Raw genomic sequence first — 20138 nt, 5'->3', positions numbered from 1 at the left:
AGTGACCCAGCATTCTCTCTCTCTCTCTCTCTCTGCAAAACAGAGTTAAAAATATGTGAGCAGAGAACAGAATGTGAGCTCAGGGCCCCTCCCAGCCGGCATGTTGCTAATTAGAGTGAGATGGGGAAATCAGGACAGCTGGAAATGCCAATGGAAACCCCTCAGCTGGGTGTGCATGGCACCCACAGCTAAAATTAGCCAGGCTGGCTTCTGCCTGCCTGTGTGTGTCTGCGCACGCATACACAAACACGCTCTATTCACACCTACGCACAGAGACACCCAGTAAACACATATTCACATGGCACACACATGCACACGATGAGGAAACACACACACACACACACACACACACACACACACACACACACACACACCTGTGCTTCAAACAGTTTTCCTCTCTCCACTCTGTTGTAGGACCTGAAGTCAGGGCACTCGCCTTTCCAGACGGTGACGGTGGCAATGGTATGTGTGACCCAGGCAGGGTAAAGGGCATCTCCGAGTGCCCAGAAAAGAAGCACATAAGCCTATCTACCTGTGTCTGCTAAGACAGCGCCCCAGCCAATTGCGCCTGCTCTGAACACTGCCATCCGACCCACTCTGGCCTGCCTGTCTGTCTGTCAGTAGCATGAAGAGATTCGGCGACATAGGGAGGCATAAGAACGTGAGGTCCCTTTTGATCCTATGAAGGCTACAGAAGGCTGAGGCGTCCTCCCTCCTACACAGCCCCTCTGGAGCCCCCTAGCTAGATTTCTAGCTAGTCCTCCCCATTCCCAAGCAAGGTGCTCTCTCTTTGGCCCACTCCAGGCACCCCTGGCCTCCATTTCTTCATTTCACTCGACAACTGTCTGCAGCTGACAGACCCACCCTGTCCTCAGGAACCTGCAGTCTGAGAGTCATACAACCCCTTTCTCTGAAGTAGTCTCTCTTATCCCTAAACCCATTCCTATCTACCCAAAATGCACCTGTCACTTAAGGCCATTTTCAAGTATTCTTTCTTTCCACAAATCCTTCCAACTCCATGCCTAGACATATGTCTCTGTTAGCATCAAGATGTAGGCTATAGGCCGGGCGGTGGTGGTGCACGCCTTTAATCCCAGCACTCGGGAGGCAGAAGTAGGTGGATCTCTGTGAGTTCGAGGCCAGCCTGGGCTACCAAGTGAGTTTCAGGAAAGGTGCAAAGCTACACAGAGAAACCCTGTCTCGAAAAAGCAAAAAAAAAAAAAAAAAAAAAAAAAAAAAAAAAAAAAAAGATGTAGGCTATAGTCTCTTTCTCCTAATCTCAGAGACCTTGGCATGCAGGCCCTCATCAGACCCCTGGCCTAGAGCTGGTCCCTGTCCCTGATTTCTCCCACAGAGTGCAAAGGTCAACCAGCTGGGTGTAAGGAAAGCCACACTTACTTAGCAGGGGCGCCTCCCTCTGTCTTCATCCACCTGTGGAAAAAATGCCCACGGTAAAGTAACATGTCTCTCTCAGGAGCCAGGAGAGGGCAAAGGAGCCTCCATTCGAGGAAACACATCCCCAAGATCACACAGAGGATAATCCACACGGAGAGGACACTGTGGCCCACCTCCCATGTAGAGAGGAGACACAGCAGAGCGTGCAGAGGTCAACAGTGAAGTCATGGAAAGTCAGCAGGTCTGGGGAGGAGACTCAGGTGGCTGCCAGCATAATCGCTCTCACTGCTCAGGACACAACGAAGCTGTGGCCGAGGCCAGAGTACACAGGCACACAACACACACATACTTCAGGGGACAGCTCGAAGGCGCCTAAAAGACACTTACTTTCTTTCTTGTGGATCCAGGTCACAGAAGGTGACAGTATTGAGGGGGTAGTGTCGTCTAAAGAAGAGCCTGTGGCAAAGATATCAGAGGGTCCAGAGTGAGTGCGGGAGTCACTGCTTGTCCATATCTGTCACCACCTGCAGGGCAGGCCACCTTCCTATCACTGTGCCCATCTATCATGGGTTCATATAGCCTCTCCTTATGAATACGATGGCCAGAGATCCTCATACCAGGACTTAAGCCCCACACAGGGACAGAAGGATGTGACATAGAAACATGCCCCACAGGCCCCACATCCTGGGGCTGGGGAGGGAACTGGTATTGAAAAATGATAAATGGGGAGCTCTGGAAGAGAGAGGAAATGGGCTGAGAACACAGAGATCACAGTGTGAAAGCCTCTACTCTTAAAATCAAGGGCTTTTCTTCAGCTGTATTCTATATATTCAAAGCAGGCCCCTCCTTTAGAAGTGTGGAGAGGTGAGTGGATGGATGTTGGATAGAGAGATGCAGATATGCATGCACACATGTGTGGATGGTTTGGTAAGTGAACAGATGCACACAGGGATGGATACAAGAGTGAATAAGTTGGTGGATGGGTGAATGTGTTGATGAGTGGGTAGTTGGATGGATGGATGATAGGTGGGTAGGTGGATGGATGAGCAAGTGAGTAGGTGGAGGATGAATGGATGGATGGATGGATGGATAGATGGATGGATGGATAAATGGATAGGTGGGTAGGTGGATGGACGGATGGATATATGGATGGTTGGTTGGGTAGGTGAGTAGGGGGATGGACGAGCAAGTGGGAAGGTGGAGGATGGATGGATGGATGGATGGATGGATGGATGGATGGATGGATGGATGGGTAGATGGATGGGTGGATGGGTGGATGGGTGGGTGGGTGGATGGATGGATGGATGGATGGGTAGGTGAATGGGTGGATGGGTGGATGGATGGGTAGATGGGTGGATGGATGAATGGATTAATGAATGGGTGGATGGGTAGATGGATGAATGGATGAATGGATGGGTGGATGGGTAGGTGGGTGGGTGGATGGATGGATGGATGGATGGATGGATGGATGGATGGATAGGTGGATGAGTGGGTAGATGGATAGGTGGATGGGTTAGTGGATGGGTGGGTGGATGGGTGGGTGGATGGATGGGTGGATAAGTGGGTAGTTAGGTAGATGTATAGGTGGATGGGTGGATAGATGGATAGGTGGATGGGTTAGTGGATGGGTGGGTGGATGGATGGATGGATGGATGGATGGATGGATGGATGGATGGGTGGATAGGTGGGTGGGTGGATGGATGGATGGGGGGGTGGATGGGTGGATGGATGGATAAGTGGGTGGGTGGGTGGGTGGATGGATGGATGGGTGGATGAGTGGATGGGTGGATGGGTGGATGGATACAGAATGGATACATAGGTACATAGGCAAACAATGGGTACAGGGATGATCAGAGTATGAGAAAGTGGATAAATGGGAGGGTTGGAGGAAGAAGTAGGCAGATAGGCTTACTTTCTCTGATTGTCGGTCAGTGTGATTCCTTGGGCAGAGACCTTGAAGTGAACAATGGTGGCAGCCGGCGTGGGGTCAGCAGCCAAAGTCTCAGATGTGGCTTTAGAAATGGCCTGTGGCCCGGTGAGTGACTCCATATCCACAGAATTGACGAAGAGCACATTGCAAGCTGGAAGACACGGAGCCAAAGGGGAGTCACGGGGGCTAGAATAGGTAGCAGACAATCCCTCCGCTCCACCGTGCAGAGGCAGGTGCAGACGAATTTCAGGCACACCTTGAGCCAAGCCCACTGCACACAGAAATGGAATCCAGGAGAAAATTCCAACCTGCCCCTGCAGGAGCGGACAACGGCAGGAGGTGGGAAAGACTGGCCTGGGCATCGGTCCCATCTCAGGTGACACTTACCTGCTCCTTGCTTCAGCAGGTCGGTGGTTGAGTTGGCAGGGCCTGAGCTATCTTTTGAGTCATCTGTGGGGTCTGAAACAAAAATTCAATTAGTAATTAAAACCCTACAGTAATTAAAAACGTGTCTGGCTGGGCCTAAGGCAAGCACATGCTTCCTGCAATGGATACTCTTTTCACAGTGGGTCTTGGCAGTCAGCACTGCATCTGTAAGATGATTCCAAGGCCCTCACACGCTACTGGGAAGTGCTACAGTCCAGCAGAGCTGGGTTCGAATCCCCACTTCAGTCCCTGCTAAGTGTCTATGAACTGATGACAGTGATGACCATGGTGGTACCCATGTCCCTGATCTCTGAAACTCAGCATGCGACCAACAGCAAGGCTTTAGGGAACAATGAGGGACCTCTGACATTTTGCACCAGTGTGTCTTTGTACAAACCAACGAGCCACTGGATTCGCTGAAGCTCAACACAGCACCAGCGATCACTCTGAGACGAGACAGAATCAAGTGACAGATGTACTGAGCGGCTCGATTTCACCAGCAAACAATATGTACCTACAGCAACGCATGTCACTTTCTATGCCACACAGAGCACATGCTTTATTTCCATTACACTTTAACAAGAAACTTCAAAAATATGTCAGAAATTAGGAATGTGGTGTGTGCCTGTGATCCCAGCACTTCAGAAGCTGAGGCAGGAAATTGCAAAGTTTAAGGACAGCCTGGTCTACACAGCAAAAAGAAAAGAAAAGGGAAAAAAAAAACCTAACTTTTAAAAACAGTATCAGAAGAAAGAAGACGAGGAGGAAAAGTAAGAGGAAAAAGAACTGAGTGATGTTTGTATTGGTGCTTCTAAACTTTGGTATATGGGTATGTTAGGACACAGACTGCAGCCGGGCCTAGTTCACAGGCGGGTTGCATTGGCTCTGTTGGCAATGGAGCTTGCCCCTTGGATCTCACACATAGAGGGAAGTGCTCTGCCATGGAGCTACACCTCCATTCCTCTTTTTGCCTTTTTATTCTGAGATCTCTGGGTTGCCCAGTGTGACATAAACTCGCTCTGCAGCAGGAGCAGGTCTTGAACCTGTGATCCCGTGAACCTGTGAACCTGGCTCAGCCTCCTGCATGCAGCCCCAGGCCTGGCTCTGACCCAGAGTTTCCGACAAATTTGAAAATACCTGCATTTTAGCAAGTTCCCAGGATGGCTGCAGCAGCTCTAAGCACTGTGCTCCAGGAGGCACCAGTTTATATGATTTAAATATCAAAGGATTTTGTAAATTCCATACAGATATAATTGAATTAGTGTCTAAATCGTGTGGTTACTAATGTTATTGAAGTTGCGTTGGAACCTTTAGGCTAATAATGTCGGTCAATGGTTATAAATAATTCAATGTGTCAAACTGAATGAACAGAAACAGCCAACTGACACTAGCAGCTCTCTCATGTACCGGGATATAAGCCTCCTGTGACTGCCCCCGTTCTGAGAATAAGGCCTGTTCTGAGAAGGCGGTATGAATTTTTTTTAGAGCACCAGAGTATTTTCAAAAACAATCTGGCAATTAATGGGTGCTTGGAGTTAAGCTTTTTAATGAACAATTCCCTTAAAAAAAAAATAGAAGCTGGCGGGGGGGGGGGGGGGTTCCCTGTATTGCCTCCACCCCAGCTGCATTCTGGGCAGACAGCATCAGGGAGTCTCTCCTACCTCGGCTTGGGATGACCAGTTTGCAGGGCAGAGCCAGTGGGATGACGGAGTGCTGATAGACCAGGGCGGACAGGGAACCTGTGGGGAGAAACAACGCACCAGGCTAGGTGACTAAGGGAGACTGGAAAAGGGTCCCCACCCCATCCGACTCCATACCTTCCCGATATCTGTCTTCTTTTTTTTGACAGTGTTAGGGTTCAAACCTGCGGCCCGAGCCATATCCCAGCCTCCAGCTTCTTCATTGCTCCCACCAACAGAACTGAAAACCTGCCCCCCCTTACTATGCCCCCCTTAGAATTTCAAGGGGACCTAACTGCTTCCCTTAACAACTATGTCTTCTAAATCCTTCCAGTTACAGAACCCCCATCAGAAGAGCGCAGCAGGAAAACTGTGACATAAAATCCCAGCTCTGGGGCTTATCTAGAGAACCTAAGCGGCACTTACATGTGCATTCTTACATTCTTCATGTGCAAAATGGGGAGTGACAGCTACCATGCAGGACTGCTGTGACACCAGAATGACATGATACCTAGATCATGACTTTCCCATAACAGGTGGCCAAGAAGGACAGCCGTTCTTAACGCTGTTATTTGAATGTACCGACTCAACCGAGCAAGACAAAGACAAAAAGGCACCTGGCAGTGTGAAGCAGGAGCCACAGTACACAGTGTGTCACTAGGAGGTGTGTCCAGGTCTCAATAAAACTTTATAGAAACAGCAGCTTTTCCTTCCTTCTGCCAAAGCCATGCCCAGGAGGACCGGCAGAAGTAAGACAGAAAGAACTGGGGTCAGACCCTCTGAGGACCAGGAGAGAGATCGTAATGACAAGCCACGATGCTCACCAAAGTTTGGCTCATTGGGACAGCCCTTGAGCTTGACCCCTCTGGGGCCGGTCTCTATTAGGAAGTGCCTCACCAGCTCATGGGTCATGTCTCCTGGAACAGAAAAGAGGAAACAGAATTGGTCCCTCATTGTCATGACACCCTCCCACCACCTCCCAACTCTGTCTCATAACTTCCACAGTGTATAGGATGAGATGGGAGAGAAGGTTACAGAGGCAAGGAGGCTAGAGCCCTGTGGAATGAGGATCACCATTCACTCCTCTGTTGTGGAATATTGCTTTAGCTATGTAAAGATGTATTACAACTGTTTATGCTGCATTTGTTTGGCTATGTAAAGATGTGTTACATTTGTTTCTGCTGCATTTGTTTAGCTATGTAAAGATGTGTTACATCTGTTTATGCTGTATTTGTTTAATTATGTAAAGATATGTTGCTGTTTTACCTTGCCTGCCTAAGGCACCTAGTTGGACTAATAAAAAGCTGAATGGCCAATAGCTAGGCAGTAGAGGGATAGGTAGGGCTGGCACACAAAGAGAATAAATAGGAGGAATCTAGGCTCAAGAAGGGAGAGAAGAGGAAAATAAAGAAGAGAGAACTAGGGAGAAAGAGAAAGAGATGCCTGGGGGCAGCCAGACAGACATCGGGTAAGACATACAGAAGAAAAGAAAGGTAAAAAGCCCCAAGGCAAAACGTAGATGGAGAGAAACAGGTGGGATTAAGTTATAAGAGCTAGTGGGACTGGCAGAAGCTAAGGCTGAGCATTCATAACTAACAGTAAGTCTCTGTGTCTTTATTTAGGAGCTGGTTGTTGGCCCAAAAGAAAGCCTGCTACCCTCCTCTTCCATCCCTCCACACACACCAAGTTCCAACAGTCTGCTGTCCCCAAACCTCCACTCACTCTCCTCCAGCTTCTCAGGGACCATCCCTGATGAGTTAGGACCCTGTTCAGTACCCAAAGGTCCAAAGAAAGCAAGAAACCCCAGCACGGCAGGGAGAAGACACTACCTTTCTTGCCCTGCTGAGTGATGGTCGGAGGAGGTGAGGACACCTTCATGGCCAGCCCATAGGCCCCTCGGAAGGAGTGGCTGTCACGGATGATGAAGGCCCCTGGCTCCTGATCCTTCAGGAGTGCAATGGCTGAAACGAGAGGAGACAGAAGAGAAGAGCCATCAGGAAACCAGTGGCATTGGCTTGGCTTGAATGCCATGGGCCTGGAGAACCCTTTCTTCTCTCTCCAGATGACATTCTTCAACATCAGCATGTAAGTAAACACTCTGGAAGGCCCTCCTATACCAAGCAAGGCAAATGTCTTCTGCAGGTGACCAGAGAGAGACAATGTCAGGGGGGCATGCCATCTGCAGCCACTACTCAGCACAGCCCCATGACAGGAAGCAGGCAGTGATTGACCCGCAAGTGTGACTGGTCTGTAACTTCATTTAGAAAAAAAAGAGGGGGCCTGTAGGCCCTCCTTGCTGACCCTCACTCTATAGCCACGGACTTTGAGACCCTGGGGTGGGTCTCACCTTCAGCCCTATATTCCAAACTTGTTTTTGTTTTTTGGTTTTTGGTTTTTTTTTTTTGTTTTGTTTTGTTTTTTGGCTGTATAATCTTCTTCTTCTTCTTCTTCTTCTTCTTCTTCTTCTTCTTCTTCTTCTTCTTCCTCCTCCTCCTCCTCCTCCTCCTCCTCCTCTTCCTCCTCCTCCTCCTCCTCCTCCTTCTTCCTCCTTCTTCCTTTTCTTCCTCTTCTTCCTCTTCTTCTTCTTCTATATCATAGTTTCAGATGCCCCTGACTGGCCTTCTACTTTGCCTGGGAAAGCCAAGGCTTTGCTAAACCAATCCAAGGTTCTCCTTCTGACAGCCCCACCCCACTTTCCATGGGAAGTGCTTTTTCCTGTCTGACTCTGATCCCAGCCTCCTCTCTGTGACTACCACCTACTACATGGAAGAATGAGTTCTTGCCCAAGGCAGACATGGTGAGTGGGAGTCCATGGTGTCTTCTGATGGACCACCAAACCAACAGTGCTGTCCCCTACTCACCCTGCTCTCTGGAGATCTCAGGCTTGTACCAATACTTGGAAGTGTCCTGGACAAACTTTACTTTAGCCCGTGTCTCGGGACTGTTGTCTAAAGGAGGAGACGAAGAGAAGGTGTTAGAGCTGAATTGCATGCTCCCCAAAAGATGTCAATACCCTAATATCCCACACCTACAAATGTGGCCTGATTGAAAAGAAGGTCCTTGTGGATGTAATCAAACTTAGACAAAGGCATGCCAGACTGGGGTGAGACCTAATCCAATATGATGAGTGCCTTTCAAAGTACGGATGAGACAGCAGACACATTGGGGACCATACCAGGTGCATATGGAAACATCTGTAAGTCAAAAGACACAGAACTACATCATCAGAAGTGTCCGTCAGAGTCTCTGCCAACATCTGAATTCTGATGGATATGCCTTTGCTAAGACAGAATCTACTTCTATTATTCTAAAAAGTGTGTGTCAGTCCCAGGAAATAAACCAGAAAGCTAGATCCTCAAACATCAGAAAACGTGGTGAGGGGTACCCAGTAGCCTTCTCCCCCGGCCTTCCTCCTGCCAGCCACCACTGTTGCATGGCCATTCTGTGGTTAATATACCTGGCAAGGCATCCACTGAGCTGGTGAAAACCCTTCCCCACCCCATTCCCTGTGCCTAGAAGATTCTGAGTTAATTCTTTCCCACTCCCCCCCACCCCCACCACAAGTTGACACCTCCCTTCTCTTTGCACTCTGTCTTCCCAAGCTCAGCCTAATATCCATGAGCAGGGGACAAGAAGACCTAGGTCTCTCTCCTGTGGCCCATCCCATCGATCCCCACACTGAAAGTGGCATTCTACATCAGTACAGTCAAAAGTCACTCCCGTCCTCCAACAGCTAGACCAGGGAATGGCCGTTACTCTGGTGGCCATCTACAGAGTGTCAAACATAGCCAGATGACATCCCTAGTCAGTCGCTCTGTAGACCAGAGCCTCTTTCTGAGAACATGACATTGTAGAGGGGGACTGGACAAGATTGCATCCAACTGTGGTTTATTTCCCTGGAACTTGCCATGCCCCTGCCTCCTCCTCCTCCCAATGCAGGGACTACAGGTGAGTGTTACTGTGCTTGGCTCCTCCTATCTTTATGCTCTGAATCTCTAAGGTCCTCAACCTTGGTTCTTCATAAAGCACCTACCAGATTATTTTGAATTGCAATCACTGAATCATGCAGTGGAGTTTTTAGAACTTAGCCTTGCTTTCTACCGACATTGCAAAGGGGAGGGGGCAGGGAGAAGAGGGGGCAGGGATCCTCTTTCACAGTTCCCCAGTCCTTTGTGAAAGACTGAAGCAGGGATACAGTGTTGAAGATGCTACCAAGTAAGGAGAGAAGGACCCTGCAGCTGCAGCTGAGGGCCTTGGTTCTCATGGGCACTTGGACTCTGTCTCCAGCCGCCTGAGGGGATTCAGCCCCTTTCCCAGGCCAGGCAGCTAGAGAAGGCATCTGTTGCAGGCGCCTGGCCCCCCTCTGAAGCCCAGCCATGGCTGATCTAAGGAGCTGTTAGAAGCGGCTGCAGCCCTGTGTGCCTTCCTGTGTTGACTCCAAAGGCTATTTTAAGTAGGCAAGATGGTGGGAAACAGGAAATATCCTAACTACTAGAAACTTCGCATCCTTCAAGGATTGGGGTTGGGAACCAGATGTCCCTAGTAGGCGGCAGGAAGCAGGGGAGTACAGGGTCACTCTAAGTGCCTCGACTTGGAAGGACCTGGGAAGGACACAGGACACAGAGAGTCTGGGTGCCTCAGGGACACCCCAAGCTGTTTATAATTTTCTGTATCTGCCTTGGACACAAGTAGCCTCAGGACCTCTGCACACAGGATCAAGCTCTGGTTGAGAAGGTGCGGATCACCTGAAGCCTTGAACTTAATGTTTGGAGGATACACTGTCTCCATGGTCACAAAGACACCAAGACTAGACTTTGGTGAAGAATTCACCCTGCAGGAAGCAGGTCTATTCAAACTAGGCTCTACTAAAACACCTCACCCCTGCCAGGCAGCGGTGGTGCACACCTTTAATCCCAGGACTCGGGAGGCAGAGCCAGGCAGATCTCTGTGAGTTCGAGGCCAGCCTGGTCTACAGAGCGAGATCCAGGACAGGCAGCAAAACTACACAGAGAAACCCTGTCTCGAAAAACAAACAAACAAAAAACAAACAAACAAAACAAATATCTCCCCCCTAGCCTTTATCCTGCCAAACCTGCCCAGGGGGCCCACTGTCGAATGAGGTGTGGGGCTGACAAAAGTCATAGAGGTCCAGGACAGCAGAGTCTCAAAGTTCAGTTAAGTCACGGTATCCCTCAGATAATGAATACATGCTGAAGACATTCCGATCATGTGCATGTGCGTGTGCGTGTGCGTGTGCGTGTGTGTGTGTGTGTGTGTGTGTGTGTGCACATGCCACAACCTGCATGTGGAGGTCAGAGGACAACCTTGGGTATCAATCAGACCTTGCCTTCCACCTTGTTTGAGGCAGGGCCTCTGGTTTATTGTTGCATAGGCCAGGCTAGCCAGCCTGCAAGCTTTTGGGTACTCTCCTGCCTCCACCTCCCATCCCACTACGGGAGTATCAGGGTTATAAGCATGCACGACAGCATTCAGTTTTAAACGGGTTCTCGGGATCCAAACTCAGGTCCTCGTGTCTGGACAGCGAGTGCTTTGCCCACTGTGCCACCTCCCCGGCCCCGAGGGCACTCCTCTGGGGGCAGGATGGGCCTGGATTGAAAGTCGGCTCTGTCACCAAGTCACCACATAATGCCAGCCAAGCAACAGAAAACTCTGTGAGCCTGAGAGGGTTCCTATATAAAGCAAAGTTAATATTTGCTTCCCCAGGGGGGCTGGAGGACTAAACGAGTGAGTACTGAGCTCAGGCTACCCCACAGCGCGTGCACCACAGGAGGCGATGGCAGCGATGGCCATCTGAACAGAATACCGTTCACGCTCGTTACTCCATCCTCCTGTTCTTGCATACCTTCGTCAACCTTCAGCAACCCCATCCCAGCCATGCTTTAAAGACACAACGCCTGCTACGGGCAAGGAACTCAGGCCTAGAAGTCAGGGACCCACCCAAGGTCATCTGCCAAAGGGATGGCTAGGGCAGATGTCCTAACTCTTGGGCGGGCAGAAACTTAAGAGAAGAGACGCACCTGGCATCGAGTACTTGGAAAAGTCTGGAAGCGTGTGGGAGAAGGAGACTGTGCTGCTCCCGCTGTGGCTGGACATCCCATTGGCAATGGGTGAGGAGGACACTTTCCCGTTGATGGTGGCGTAGTTGGGGAGGCTGCCGGCCCGGTCTCCCACGGACATTCTCCGCTTCTCCGGCAAGGCTGGTGTGGGGCTCCCTTGCCGGAAGGCTGCCGAGTCTGGCGAGGGCGAGGTGGCAGGGCTGCTCAGGCCAGGGTAGTAGGCAGGGGAGACCGGGAATGAAGGTGTGGAAGGAGCCTGGTACCCAGAGGCACTGCTTTGCCGAGACAGCGTTGGCCGTCGGTCCTCGGGGGTAGAGTAGCCACCGTAAGCCGCGTGCCGGTCCAAGCTGGGGCTTCCGGGAACCACAGATCCAGATCCACCCAGGTGCCGGCCCAAGCTGGGACTCCCAGGGCTCATGACTGCATTGCCATGGAGACTGGAGGCCAGATTCGCTTGGTGGGCCCCAGGGTGTCGACCCAAGCTTGGGCTTCCTGGAGTTGTGGCCACGCTGCTGTGGAGGCCTGGAACCTGGTGGCTTCCCACTGGGTGCCGGCCCAAGCTGGGGCTTCCAGGTGTGGTGGCTGCACTGCTTGGGTGGCCAGAAACCACGTTACCATGGAAACCAGGGCCAGACGGGCCCATCACCTGCCGGTGGCTCAGACTGGGACTGCCAGGGGCAGCCATGGTGGGGTTGATAGCCCGCCGACCAAAGCCAGGACTAGGTGGAGTGTTGGTGCCCACTGTCCTGTGTCGTGCCTGAGGGCTCCCAGGCACCATGTGGACGGTGGCCGCACTGAACTGTGGCTGGGCTGGGCTTTCTGGAGAAGAGCTGAAGGGCTGAAGGGAATAGTCAGGGCTGCTGTAGCTGCTGCCCCCAGCCGGGACCGGTGAGGAGCTCCGGTAACTCAATGCTGCAGGACTCGGCTGCCCCAGGCTGCCTGAGCGGATGCTGGAGTCCAGCATGGGCTGGATGGGTGTCCGGGGGCCCTGGTCACTGCTCCCCCCTGATGGGAAACTGCCCACGGAAGTGCTAGAGAGAAACAGGCAGGTAGAAAGGTCAGTGGATGAGATTTAACAAAGAGAGGGCTTTTGCTGAGTGGCCAGGATCCTTCGACCACTAAGAGCATAAGAGCTCCACTCAGGGCGGAGGAAGTCGGGGCTTTTATCCATTACATAATGGAGCCATCAGAAGAAGAAGCTGAGGGTCAGAGAGTTTAAACAGTAAGCTCAGGACCACAGAGGTCCAAAAGGCCAGGCTCCAACTCAGCTGCATCCGACTCCAAAACCCACACTTTCTTTATCACGCCATGCTGACTCCTTGACCCATCAGTCATAGCAAAGCAATCACCAGGGAAGGCAGAAGTCTCGGTGTGAGCCCTCAGCACCACAGAAACTCAGAGAGATAGCCAAGCCACTCTGGCTCTATTCCTACCAGGCCTCAACTTGACTCAGTTTCCCTAGGTGTTTTATCATCCCCTCAGAGTGCTAAAATTGGGCTTTCACTCCTAGGTCATTCCAAAAAAGCAATGAAATAGAATCACATCCAGGGGTCACCACAAATCAGGAGATCTCAGCTCATTTGGAGGTCTGCCTTCAGCACCCCGAATCTGGTCACTCATGGCACAAACTACCTGTGCATGGTCATGAGGTTCCCATGATGTAATCACAGGCTATAGACCCAAAGCTCTGCCCATGTTTGATATGATGGGAAAGAGCAAGGTTGCCAGGGACCGGGGTAAGCAGTAGAGAGAGGTGGCAGGCAGCTGGTGCCTAGCAGTAGCCAGGGCAGGAAAGATCCTTACAGAGATCGGGGCCCCAGGTACAGGAGACCGGGCTCCAGGACCAGCAAGAGGCGGGGCAGGAAGAAGGCCAGGGTGAACACTAGGGAATAAACTAGACTATGATGAAGTGGAACCAGAGCAGCCCACATCGTGCTGAGCAGAGGTGAAGGGTGGTGATGAGTGTGAGGGTCCTATGGTGGAGTTCTGGGGTTCCAGAAGTGATTTTTCCGGAACCCTGGAAAGAGCCAGGTGAGTGCAGAGGCAGTCTGAGAACAAAGCCAGGGCAAATGAGAAAACTGGACCCCTGCCACCACGCCACCCCTGGAAACAGGCACCCGCGAAAGGGCTAGGGAGGAAGGGCGGGCTGGGTGTGTGTAGGGGCGTGTGCCTAGCTGGAGGGTTCGGAACGAGGATCCGGGGAGAACATCTCTGCTCATCTCTCGCCAGCCTGGGCAGGGCCAGAGTGGGTGTGAGCAGCAAACTGATCCTGGTGAAGGAAGGAAGCTGGGAGTCTGGAACCATGGCAATCCCAGCACAGAGGGAAGTGAGTTCCAGAAGAGAAAGGGGGCATGGCCTCCCCTCCTGGGGAGAGATCCTGCTTATGTATGCCAGCTGTGTGTCCCCACCCCCTGTCCCGTGCCTGGCACTCTGTCTCTAGGCCTTGCCCAATCCCACCTCAACCTCTGTCCCCACGTTGTGTTTCCATCCATAACGAGTCTCATTCTCAACACCCACCTCGCTGCTCCCTAGGGTACTCCAAGTATGAACTCTACTGAAGGGTTGGCCTTCTCCTACCCAGCCCTGGGATTCCCTCCCGGTCTGGCTCACCCAGATGGCTACGGGTAGTGTCTATCCACCAAGATGCCCCTCCCTGGTGGGCTGCATACTCTGAGTCGCCCTTGCGTCTACATCACGCACCCTAGTTCTCTGTCCCTCTGACCTACATCTTCGCCCCAAGATATCCTGTCATCCTTCTGGGTTCCTGCTATCCTTCCTTCAACGTCCTCTCCACCTCCCTGGCTAGAAGTCACCGCCCCGGCAACTTTGTGCCCCAAGCGCTCTATTTCTGGTCCAGTGCAGGGCACAGGTGGCTCTTGTCTATCCAGATCACTCGGGTCCGAGGAACGGAGAGAGAAAGACGTGACCTCCCGACACGTACACTCATAGGTTGAAGCCTGCTTCTGCTACCGCTCAGCTACTACTGCCCATTTGGCCTCTTCTGAGAAATGGGGACGGCAAAGCTTAGCTCTTGGTGCAGCAGAAAGTGGACAGAAGGCAGAAGCTTCGAGGAAATGGGCCTGCCCGAGCTTCCTGTTCACTGGGTTACCACTGGGAGGTTAACTACAGGAAGGACTGCTCACTGGTCCCTTTCGCTCAGGTGGAATGGAGCACAGTCTGAGAGCCTTGCTCATCACCCCGGCTCCCTTAAGTTGGATGCCCAGAAACTTGCTCTCCCTAGGTCTTGAGAAAGTATCTTCAAAGTGTAGCAATATGGAAGCGATTTCTCTACACAGCTCCTCTGAGGCCTCAGTCTCGGGCCCAGATTCTCATTCCCCATTCCCAGCTTACCTGTCAGCGCTGAGGATGGGACTGCTCGTGGAAAGGGGGCTGGGGGAGACAAAGGAGCCACCCGGGGTCCCGTTCCTCAGGGGTGTCTCATGTCCATAGGCATGGGCGGCTGGGGCACTGAGGCTCTTGGGCTCGACATCCTGAGTCCGAGGCCCTGACACTGCTGTCCTCGCCACAGACTCCACATAGCTCCGGGGCTCTGGAAGAAGTAAAGGGATGAAGAATGAACACAGGTGTGGTGGGAATTCACCCACCCTGCCAGGGAATACAGCACCCCCAGGGTCCAGCCTGGGAAAGGGGCAGCATGAAAACCCTCCACAAGAGCCCAGGCATGCTTTCCTGAGGCTCCTGTTTCCCCAGCCTGAGACAAGCTATAAGGAGCCCTGGCTTTTAGAAGCCTTTGCTTCTGCAAGCTCTGCCTCTGTAAAAGGCCACCAGCATCTTCCCCTAAAGACTTGGATGTCTGTCCATGGCTGGCACCCCCTTGCAGCCTTATTTCTGCCCAGCCCTACCAGGGTTCCCCAGATGCCTGGGTTCCTAAAGCAGTCCCAAAGCGATCATGTGACTCTGACCATATCTCGGGATAGCACCCAGCTCCCTCGTCAAGCAATACCCAGTGCCAGCCACTGCAGACTCACCAGCCCCTTCCTGGCAAGACACCCCACCTACTTCTGCATAACACACTCAGCATTCCTGAGAAGACTGATGCCGAGAACCCTGTGCCTGGGTGGAGCCAGACATTCTGTGCCCACTACGGTACAACCGGCATGCCAGGCCCTGTACAGAGAGGTTTCATACACAATATCCCCAACCTAGTGTTCAGAGTAACATTAGCAACAGAAAGGCCATTTGACAGATGAGAAGCCTGAGGCCCGAAGAGTAAAATGACCGGGCATGTTGGACCCAGGCCCCCCCATGACCTCAGAGACTAGCCCTATACTAACTAGAACAAGGATGAGGTTGGGACACAGTCATATGGAGGGGGTGTATGTCATTGCCAACACCTAGGAACCTGTCTCCATCTTTGTTGCTGCCCAGAGGGACAAGATCTGAGCATAGATCCCTAGCTGCCACAACCAGAAAATTCACCAAAGCCAACCTGGGAAATGATGCCCGCCCTTGAGGGATAGGACTATGGTGGCCTGAATAGGAAGAGAACCCCTCCCCAGATTCATCGGGAGAAGTGGCTAAAAGAACTAAATCGAAAGCTTGTTTCCTTAACTGGAGGAAAACCTGGCTCGGAAGGAGGGAGTTACCTGGCATGTCCAAGGAGCATACTCCATAGGAGGCCCCCCAAATCCACACCCAGTGCCTGGTCTATAAGAGCAGCCGCTCCGACATGTCGGGCTGGGCTCGGCTTGTGGAGAGAGCTAGCAAAGCCTCCCTCAAGCTGCTTGGGCCACACTCAAATTCACAGGATTCCCAGGCCAGCCTGACAGAAGGTTTGGACTCTGGCCTCCCCGGGCTCTGTGGTCCTATGACGCAGGACTGGTCAGATTCTCTGTAAATAACTTAGGTGGGATGGTCGGATGGACTCTGTCGCAACCGCTCAGCCCAGTCGTCACGGGGTGACAGAGGCTGCGAGCAGGACCTAAACGAACAGGCCCAGCTGTTTTCAACAGCATTTTCTCTAGGAAAATAGGTAGTAGGTGGATCTGTCAGCAGTCAGCGTGTGCTGACTCCCATCTAACCTGTCCCCTCCGCCCAGAGAAGGGGAGCAATTTCCCCAGGACGCAAAGGCAGCCAATGGCTGTGGACAGCACCATGTCTCCAATCTCACAGTATAGGTTCTGGCTGGCCTCAGGGGACCCACAGTCTCATGGGGACACCAGCAAATGAGCTGGAGGAATGAATGCCAGGTCCACCTAGTCATCCATAGAGGCAAAATCAGCCAAGAGTTGTGTGAGGTTAGTAAGATTTGGAGAGTTGAACTACCCAGCCAGTATGGGGCAGAGGTGTCATGGATATCCAGGCAGACTGTCTTCCAGCCAACCATTACTCACGGGTCATAAGACCATCCAAAGTTGGGAAGCCAGTGGCCTGTCCCTCACCACCCCTGCCACTCCCTCTGAACATTCCTCAGGCCTGTCTAGGTGCTCAGCACAGCTCTACATGTTTCCCCGTAACACACGGCAACCCCCTCTCACCCAGAGAGCCCTGCCACCCACAAGCTTCACCTGCCTGACAAAGGTTCCTGGCACTAGCCACAGCGCCTGGCACAGAGGACTGTGTGTGTGTGTGTGTTTGTCTCACAAACTCAGAGCCACATGACCCTCCCTCCCAGCCCCATCCAGATGTCACCTTGTGTAAGAAGTCAGAACCAACACATGCACTCTGCTGTCTTCACTCCAACTACCCCCAAGGCCCCTTGCCCTATGACTCCAGATGGCTTTGGCCTTTGGCTGGAGTGACTGGGTCTTTACTGGCAGGGGAGGGAGGGAGGGAGGGAGGGAGGGAGGGAGGGAGGGAGGGAGGGAGGGAGGGAGGGAGGGAGGGAGGGACAAGATGGGGTTATAGCTCCCATCCTCTATTTATCCCTAGCTGTACTGGCACCTTCTGAGTGGGCAGGGACAGCTCCCACCCCTGCCAGGGAGCCCACAGGGCTTCACACCCTCACTGGTTTGCCCCTGGTTTTCCAGCAATCGCTTCAGCTGCCCACTGGAATGAACCATGCGCTTCTTCTGCCGAGACCTCAACAGACACACTAGGTAAGCTCTATGCTAAATTCTCCTTCTAAAAAATCCATATTCTGCCAGCAGAAAGCTAAGAGGGGAAAGCCCACAGCCCAGCCGGAACAGAGCCACGCCCAGTCTACCTAGGGGGTGACTCTCCGTCGCAGCAGAGCGCCCGCTCCACTTCCCTGTTAACTTGGAATGAAAACAACTCACCTGCCCAGGATGGAGGCATGTGAGAAAGGACACGGCCTTTTAGTTCTTGGCAATTCTGGTTGGGTCCACATTGGCCTTTGACCTCACCCTCCCTCTACCCTTGTATACTCCCTTCCTGGGGTGGGGGTGGGGAGCATCACAACTCCTCCTCTTTTGGTCCCCTAGGGAGCAGCCGACCCACAGGCCACCAAGCCAGGGAGGGCGGGAGGAGCGGAGCCAGGGAGGGTACTGCATGGAGAACATTCCAGGAGCCCAAACCATTCCAAGTGGCTGCTGGCCGCCGAGAGTCACGGAACACAGAGAGACTCCTCAGCCGGGGGCCTACCAGCTCTTCACCCACATTCTCAAGTACTCTGCCTCACTGGAAAGAAGACACTCTGGCTGAAGGCAAGAGGCCAGCATGGCCCACCATAAGAAGATGAAGACATGCGGTGGGGAGAAGGCTTCTGTGGTGTAGCCACCTGCCTAACATGTGCAAAGCCCTGGGTTCAATCCAGCCCACAATACACACATGCATGCATATACATACATACATACATACATACATACATACATACATACATACATACATACATACAATACTAAAAACGTGGGTGGTAGAGGAAAAAAAAAGTAAGGAAACTCCTTGAGCCCCAGATCTAGAGCTAGCACTAGGATTGGGCCACATGTAGCCCCCTCCAAGCCCCCAAGCACCCTCCATACCTCCGCTCAGCTCTTCGTCACGTGAGATCTCTGCTCTCCCCAGGTACCTCACCCATCCTTAGTCCCTGGTGCATGGCGGGTGCTGGACAACTCTGTACCAGGTCACCTGTTCTGATGCCCCCGAAACACCATCACCAAGAATCCCAGAGGCATCAGAGTCCCCAGAGTCCAATGTCGTCCTTTATGCCAATCTGTCCTCATGGAAGCCCTGAGACAAACAGAAGCTGGCACGGAAAGCCATCCTAAAGTCCACCGTGGCAAGCTCCCCACCACCACCACCACCGCCGCCGCCGCCGCCCGGGAAAGGACTCTCTTCAGATGTTCAGGGTCCCCTTGTACTGTGTGTGCACACCAGAAGGGACAGTCCCCCACATGCTGAAACGACACAGATTCTCAACTCTGCCCCTGATCCCTATGAGCTTCCTAAGTCACCTAACCACCACCACCACCCCTTACTGGGAAAATGGAGTCCATACCACCATCCACTCAGCTCTTAGGATTAGTAAAAAAAAAAAATAATAATAATGCGACAGTGGCCCCCACATGGCCTGGCTCTTGCCTGTTTTAACTTACTCCAGACCACATGCACAGACACACGTGCACTGGCTCTGTGCGCATGTCTCACTGGTTTTTAAGTTTCTAGGGGGAAATAAATAAGCTGGGAACTGGAAGAGACTGGCTTAGGGGGTGACGTGCTTGCTACTCAAGAGTGAGAGCCTGAGTTTGGATCCCCACATGAAATCTGGGAGTAATGGCATGTGTCTGTAACCCCAGCACTGAGGGAGAAGGGGGATATGGACAGGAGGATCCCTGAAGCTTAACCAGCCAGCTTAACCAAAATGATGAGCTCCGTGTTCAGCAAGAGACCTTGTCCCCCAAAATAAGGTGGAGAGCAATAAAGGAAACCACCCCACATTAACCTCTGACCTTCACACACACACACACACACACACACACACACACACACACACACACACTACAACATCCGAGCCCAGACCCCATGTACGTCATCACCCTCTCGTCTCTGTTTTCTACCCAGGTTCCACTGGTTAATGTCACCTCACATGCATGTTCACCCCCACAGTTACTTCTTTATCCTAAGGTCTCACAAAGCTCTGTGCCCTCCCTCCCTCCCACCCGCTCCGTGCATAATTCTTACTCCTATTTATGAAAATGTTCGTGAGCTGAAGATACATATCTCATAAGCCTATTATCTCCCCAGAGAGGGCCTGCTGCCTGGTACGTAACAGGCCCACAGCATCATGACTGACTGACTCGAAGCGTCAATGAAGAAAAGAATGCACGAATACATTTAGTCCAGTGGCTCGAACAGTGCAAACATCCCTCAAATTCCTCCTTCCCCGGCTGAAGAACTCTGCCGCTGATCGTTTGCCCTCACAAGCCTCTTTTTTTCTGAATTTCCCATCAAAGTTAAGAACACCAAGCAAGGCTTCCAAGGGTCAACAAAGAATGTGGCCTGGGCTGACCCAGGAGGTGGCGCCTGAGTTAAGAAATGCTGAACCGGCACCCCAGCCTGAATGCCCTCACCGCCCACTCCCAAGCTGGAAGCCGGGGCCACCAAGCCAGGAAACAGGGAGGGGCTTAGACAGGGCCCTTTGACTAGGAAACAGGAGGCCCAGAAATGCAGTCTGGTCAGTCAGCCTCTTGGCTGTGATCCTGGGTGGGCCCC

General features: G+C 52.3%; 1 protein-coding gene and 1 long non-coding RNA gene across 28 annotated transcripts in view; one reads left to right on the top strand and one right to left on the bottom strand.

Annotated features, from left to right (window-relative positions):
* Positions 1-20138, bottom strand: part of Tns1 (tensin 1) — a 230800-nt gene that overhangs the window by 5252 nt on the left and 205410 nt on the right. For all 27 annotated transcript variants that reach the window (XM_076550126.1, XM_076550131.1, XM_015986049.2 and 24 more), the window contains 10 exons: positions 14859-15057; positions 11469-12538; positions 8292-8378; positions 7260-7391; positions 6255-6347; positions 5413-5490; positions 3713-3784; positions 3308-3476; positions 1783-1851; positions 1399-1431 (listed from right to left, as the gene is read on the bottom strand). In XM_076550126.1, coding sequence (XP_076406241.1) covers positions 1399-1431; positions 1783-1851; positions 3308-3476; positions 3713-3784; positions 5413-5490; positions 6255-6347; positions 7260-7391; positions 8292-8378; positions 11469-12538; positions 14859-15057 — 2002 coding nt within the window. The remainder of the gene's footprint in view (positions 1-1398; positions 1432-1782; positions 1852-3307; positions 3477-3712; positions 3785-5412; positions 5491-6254; positions 6348-7259; positions 7392-8291; positions 8379-11468; positions 12539-14858; positions 15058-20138) is intronic.
* LOC121822054 (uncharacterized) lies at positions 17371-18973 on the top strand. The gene is made up of 2 exons (XR_006063005.2): positions 17371-17566; positions 17912-18973. It is a non-coding gene; the product is annotated as an uncharacterized LOC121822054 (long non-coding RNA).

This window comes from Peromyscus maniculatus, chromosome 13 (assembly GCF_049852395.1).
Source record: "Peromyscus maniculatus bairdii isolate BWxNUB_F1_BW_parent chromosome 13, HU_Pman_BW_mat_3.1, whole genome shotgun sequence".
Classification (NCBI taxonomy): domain Eukaryota; kingdom Metazoa; phylum Chordata; class Mammalia; order Rodentia; family Cricetidae; genus Peromyscus; species Peromyscus maniculatus.
The sequence above is the reverse complement of the archived record's forward strand: the minus strand, read 5'-3'. Positions and strand labels throughout refer to the sequence as shown.